Below are 6,457 nucleotides of genomic sequence, written 5' to 3' on the forward strand. Positions count from 1 at the left end.
CAGGCCACATGGTGTACTCAGCCATAACTCCCATCCCTGCCTCAGGACAGGGATTCTGTCTGAATATTTTGGGTTTGTAATTTGAGATGACTGCATTTGCTACCCAAATGTTCTACCACTTAGACATCCTAGTTTGATTGCCCCTGCAGTGTCCACCTCCAATAGAAAATGCTGAGAGCAGTTTCTCCTCCTCTCACCTGAAGACAGTCACAGCTCCCAAGGGCCTGAACTTAATTACCTTGCAGTCTCCCTCCCCCAACTCCCAAGTTTCCTTGTGGTGTTCACCCTAGGAGACCCCCTCTGCAGTCCTCTTCCTGTACTAGTGCTTGTGCTCTGAAAGGACTTCTCACCATCTTCCTCACAGCGCTGCGGCTCCTACACTCACCCCATCTATATGAAAGCATGGATCTATTTCTCCTAACTGCTAACACTTGCAGCCTTGCACAGGTTATATGCTTAATCAAAGTTTGGAGCATGTGAGCCCATTTCCTATACTTTATTTAGGGTAGAATTTAATTAGTTAGCCAGAATAAGAAACTAAAGATAATAAGGCAATTATTAACAATTATTATTATTCTATTATTAACAACTTTATTCTGTTTATCCAGTTCTTCCTCATAGCTGAGGAAATAATCCCAACACCATGGTGTCTTGTGACAGATTGCAGATCAGATGGAAAACATCCCAACTTGTTTTACAAAATTGCAATGCTTTTTCAACATGGATAAACAACAGTAAGTGCATGACTAATATAAACTGGAAGCTTAAAACTCAGCCTAATGAGCCTTCTAGAAAATGTAGCAACATTTTAGAATACTAAGAGGAAAAATTCCTGAGTCACTCAAACAGAACAGCGAGAGTGGGGTGGCTCATACTCTCCTCCCACCAGATCTAGATTGAGGGTCCACTGCTTAGTTCACTGAGTCTATGTAACTTTATCTGAATTGGGAACTGTACGTGCACTATAATGTGTGCTGCTCAGAGCAGTAGTATCAGGGGCCAGACTTTTCTAGCCTATTCCTGCTGTTCCTCATCTCTCAAAGCCTCTGCATACCACACTGGATATGATCTAGGATCACTCCCATTGATGCTGGTCAAAAAGGTCAAGATTTTCATCTTGGTGGTTTCAGCACAGGCTCTTGGGCCCCAGAGGAACTCATAGGAAGGAGGGTGGCTGCCAGGCACCTGCCTGTACTCCAAGTACCCTTCTTGTACAAAATTATCAGTGATGAGCTTTCTGGGATCTCCATATATAAAGTGTTCAGTCCCAGCATACAAGCCTATGTTATTCAATATACCCCATACCATGTCCTCACGGACACAGTTGCCTTCCATGAATATTATGCTCAGTACCATGATCAGAAGGCCTGTCTTTGGTAGGCCCTGAACATCAGTCATCATCCCATCATAGGTGAGCTCTAGGGCTACAGTAAGGATATAGGTGTGGCTAGCAGGATCTATTTCCTTTAATTCAAGGCCAAAGACTAATTGCATGCACTCTGAGGCTTCTCTAAATATAACAGCAAAGTAGTCCTGATAATTTCTAATGATATTACTCAGGATTTCTGCCTTGCTGACTGGCTCTTTCATAAGATACTTAAAGAGCAGATATTTTACCAACTCATCTACTTTGGCATCCATCTCACCTGTAGACATTGAAGTACCACATGGCAGGGCCTGTGAGGAGCCTAGACTCTCCATACCTTCAGAGTCTGCACTGACCTGGCTACGTGGAGAGGAAATCATATCAGTGCAGGAGGAGCCAGCTCCTGGAGGACTATGAGAAGGACTTGATGCTCTAGAAGCAGCACAGCCCTCCTCTGAGTTGCCTGATGTTAGAGCATAGGAAGAAGAGGTAGAAGAGAAGGAAGAAGGGAAAGAGGAGGAATAAGTAGAAGAGGATGAGGAGGAATAAGTAGAAGAGGATGAGGAAGAATCTTCTTCCATTGAAACCGCAACACTTTGGGCCTCGGGCTGTCCCTCAACCATACATCTCCTACGCTTCCGAGGTCTAGGCATGATGATAACTCTAGTCTTGAACACCAGGCAGGAGCTTGAAGATATAGATCCAGAGACCTAGGGGAAAAGGGGACAGTAGAAGTATTCATTGTTGACGGTTACTTCACTGGAAAGGCTCACAAAATGCCAATAACAGGCTTTCTATTATGTGTGTTCTAAAGCAACAAGCAGTCCTATCTCCCTGTCACGTCTGTCTCTTGAGAGACTGAGGGGAGTAGTGACAAGTTTCCTCATACTGAAACTGGGGCAGAGCAGAGGCTTCAGGGTTTCCAGAAATGTGCATGAGGCTAAGCAAAGAGTTTTGGTGTACATGTGACATATTTGTGGTTGCACCTCAGCTTTACTCTAGACCTGCCTGGGCTTCCCCTGATGAAATCATCTCAGATCAAGATCCTTACCTAGCTCTTGTAAGAGAGGATGAGGCACCCCACAATCATAGACTGCAACGCTAATACTGGATCCCCATTCTAGATAGGAGCTTGAACTGCACTGTGAAGAGTTAGGCAACTCTCAAATTCCCTCTGTGTTCACTGTGGGTCCTCCCTTGTCTCCTGTCAGGGCCTGGACTCCATCTCATCTACTGGCCTAAAACAAACTCCTGGACCCCACCCTTCTGCTGTCCTGAGGCAAATCCCTGAAACAAACTGCCTCCTCTCTGAAAAGGCAGTGACGGTGCCTTCATCTTGCAACTATTCAAGGCAACTGCAAAAGGTGTTCTAGTTAAATGTGGTTCATAAGTAGGGGATGAGGGAACTGCCCAACTTTTAGCTTTATGGCTTTGCTTCCTGTGATGAGCTGAGACTACAGGGCTTAAGCAAAGGTCCACTCCACTGAGACAGAGGAAAGAGGAAGGGAGGGGACAAGAGGGAGAGTAGGGATATGCCTCTCTTTCATAGGGTTCCCCCAGCTGGCAGGAGAGTAGTTGGGGGCTGGACCCCATCTGTATCGGTGACTTGACTTACTCAGTTCTTACCTTGAGTCCTGGCCGACCTGAGAGCCTCCCTTGATGACTTCAGTCAGGGTTCCTTTAACCAGGGTCTTTAGATCTCTGAGACCAATGTCCTAGAACCAAGAAAAGAGATCTGACAATCCAGCCCTGGAACATGGGAGTCACAGGAGATAAGCTTCTGTGGGTCCTCTGTCTGTGCTCTGAGTTGGAGTTACTTTCAACATCCCCTAGGGTTTCCACCTACTCTGATGATAGATCATGGAACCACAAATAACCAAGGTCACACACTCAGATCAAGTCCCTCAACACCAAGAGATCATGAAAATAATCAGAAGGTTTGAACTGGTGGTCCCATTGCTTCTATGTTGAGTGGGATCCCTAGAGATGCATGCATGGTCCAGACCATGTTGTGTCCATTTACTGCAGCATCTTTATCTGATCTGTGCTTCCCAACAGGCTCACTTTATACTGGTACTCCTCTTCCCATCTGTGTTCCTCTTTCCCACCTGTATTAGTTTAAGTAAGCCGGTCATTCAGCTTCCCCAAGAGCTGGTCCCAGGACACAGGCAGACAGCAAGTCCCTTCTTTCTGGCTGCAGAAACATGCAGTCATCACAAGAGGTCCATGCCTGGGGTCTGGCTCGTCTGGGACTCTCCTCTTTATTTGACATCTGAAGACCTTACTACCAAGGTCTTCACATCCCTCAGACCTCCTATCCCCAGACCTGAGGCAGAAAGGTAATGCAGCCACAACAACCACCCTTCCAGGGCATCCTAGGCAGGAGAACAAGGGCAGACCATGTATGGAGGACGATGTATACTTTCTGATGTTCAGTTCTTACCATGTCTACTCACCTTGATTGCCGGCAGATACTACACACCTACTCTGGTAACCAGGTGTGGCTCTCTTTGCTTCTCTGGTAATCCTATTTACTCAGTCTCAACTTCCTGAAAGACACAGAAGTTAAGAAGGACATCTAAACACTCTTGGGAGTGTTTCTCAAGACTGGCAGAAGGATCAGGAGTCCATTCTTGTCTTAGGGATTCTGAAGGATTTCCTATTTACTTCCAACAAGGTACCTGCTGACCCTCACATCTATCATTAAGGCCCAGGCCACCCTTGCTCCCCACCTTATACCCAAACATAATTCATAGTCTTCCCCAGATTAGTCTGTACATACAACAGAGGCAGCTTTTATATGTATAGTATCAGGGGTCTCCTTGTTCCTCCTTCAGGGATCTGGTGCCTTACCGCTACAGAGGCCTTTACCTCAGAACAAGGCCTGATTCTCCCTCATACCCTACAGGTTGAAGCAAAGGTGCACTACATCAGGTTACTTTGCCCAGAGCTGAAGGGAATGTGGAAGTCTAAGATCTGAAGTGCAAGGGACTCATTTCTAAAAGTGGGCCTCACTGGGTACCAGAATGTGTTGAGTACCCTCTACCCAGAAAATGTCTCAAAAGTACACCTTCATCAATTTTAATGGTTGTCTCCCCTCCAGGAACCTTACAAGCATCTTTAAGTCCACAAGTCCCCAGATGAGGAAGTAGAAGTGTGGAAAGTGCCTCATGCTCAGTGTCTACATGATATCAAAGGGGTTAAATTGCATTGACTGAAGAGCCTGTAACCAGAATGGAAACACTACTCGCTTACAAAGCACAAAAGCTTTTTCATGGCCATCTCTTCTCTAGGAACTTTACAAAAAGGGTCCAGGTCCTCACAGCCACAGATATGGATATGGAAGAGTAGTGTGGCAGGGCTTACTCTTATAAGTCAGAACTTGGACCTCAAAGCTCCAGGACCTCACAAAAATGACTCCACGGACCCCAGGTATCTGGTGGTGGATGTTAAAGGAGAGGGAACTTATTTCTGTACTTCAGCCAGGTTTTTAGGACTATATAGAGGCATGGTTTGGTATACTATCCCTGCCTTTCGATCTACGGTGGCACTTCTGCAACCTAGTTCCCACCATGACTGAAAGACATTGGTGCTCCTCCTCTATCTGAAACTCCTAAATGGCTCCTAGGTGCTGAGTTCTGTGAGAGGAGCACTTCTAGTGGATCCCAACTGAAGCTTCTGCATTCCACTTAAAATTTCCAAATACACTCTGAAAAGAACATTGCCCTCTGTTTTAAAGACCTCTAAACATCATTGTTCCATATGTGACAGACTTGGCAAAATACCACTGGCCCACTATTTAAAACACTACTCACCACAGGAGTGCAGCTAACAATTTGAAGTTCCCTGTACTAGGCGTGCCGCTTCCCCAGGACACTCTCCGGTCCAGTGGGACGTTAACCTCGAAGAGTAGGATTCTTATGGGAACCTCCAAGTGGCCCCACTTGGTGCCAGTCTAACTAAATGGGTTAAACTGCATTATGTGGACACTATCCATCCTGAAAGAGGCCTTTTCCACCCACCTCACCTCAGCAGAAGCACTCACCTCAACACCGAAAGTGTGGCGGGACCGCCTCCAGCATCCTCACAAAATGGCGCTGAATCCTCAATGTCCCAGAAGGCAAGAGGGTTGGGGAGGGGCTCTTTTCCGCAAGTCAGCACTGAGGCAGCTTCTGGGCTCCGTGAATCTCACAAAATGGCGCTGAATCCTCAATGTCCCAGGATGCAAGAGGGTTGGGGAGGGGGCTCTTTTCCGCAAGTCAGCACTGAGGCAGCTTCTGGGCTTCATGAATCTCACAAAATGACTCTAAAACTCCTAGGAACCCAGATATGAAAGCTTGGGGAGAGGCTCATTCCCACATGGTGGCCTAGAGTTTATGCTTGACCTCCAAAAGGATACAATGTAGCAGAGACCCGTGTATCTAGGGGAGCTTCTGAGTCACACTCCCAGCTCCGATCTGGATCAGAAAGTCACACGGTCCACTCCTCTCTGGCAACCTCTGAAATTGTTCTTATGACAGTTTGCACCTAGAGGGAGGAGAAGGGGCTTATTTGCGTAAGTGACCCCTATGTGGTGCAGTCTAGCAGAGCTATATGATGTTGTGTCTTTATAATCAGCTCCCACAGCCCATTCTCTCAGGTCTTACTTTCTCCTCCACGAACAATACTCCTTTCTTCCCTTCTGGGAATGTGTAAAAATAGCACCCCAAGAATGGAGGAACTAACAATTAGGGCACACCACCTTATGCCAGGTTATCCTGATGGGTAAAATGACGTTGCTTGGAGATCTTGAACGTTGCGTTTACAGTCCACCCTAAGCTCTCACTCAACTTCAAAACTACAGCATAACTGTCTCCCATACAGGATACTCAGAGAATGCATTGAGTCCACCAAGTCCTCTGATGAGAATGCAAAACCTGGGAAAAAACTCATTTTCACAAGTCAGTCTGGATTTTGTTCAGGACCCTCAAAAGGATACTGTTGCAACATGGTCCAGGAATGGAGTTATTCAGGTGAGAATTCTGAGTGCTTTCTGAGCTCCCATGTCTGTTTCCAGATGAATACTATGTGACCTCAGTGCATCCATTTAAC

General features: G+C 46.3%; 1 protein-coding gene across 1 annotated transcript; it reads right to left on the minus strand.

Annotated features, from left to right (window-relative positions):
• Positions 1–482: 482 nt before the first annotated feature.
• Positions 483–5,476, minus strand: LOC110286499 (melanoma-associated antigen 10-like). Its single transcript, XM_021152864.1, has 4 exons — positions 5,412–5,476; positions 3,823–3,915; positions 2,993–3,081; positions 483–2,076 (listed from the first exon to the last, which is right to left on the minus strand). Exon 4 carries the CDS (start codon positions 2,017–2,019, stop codon positions 1,015–1,017), a length of 1,005 nt encoding a protein of 334 aa, XP_021008523.1. The 5' UTR covers positions 2,020–2,076; positions 2,993–3,081; positions 3,823–3,915; positions 5,412–5,476; the 3' UTR covers positions 483–1,014.
• Between the last annotated feature and the right edge of the window lie 981 nt (positions 5,477–6,457).

Source organism: Mus caroli, chromosome X (assembly GCF_900094665.2).
Source record: "Mus caroli chromosome X, CAROLI_EIJ_v1.1, whole genome shotgun sequence".
Classification (NCBI taxonomy): domain Eukaryota; kingdom Metazoa; phylum Chordata; class Mammalia; order Rodentia; family Muridae; genus Mus; species Mus caroli.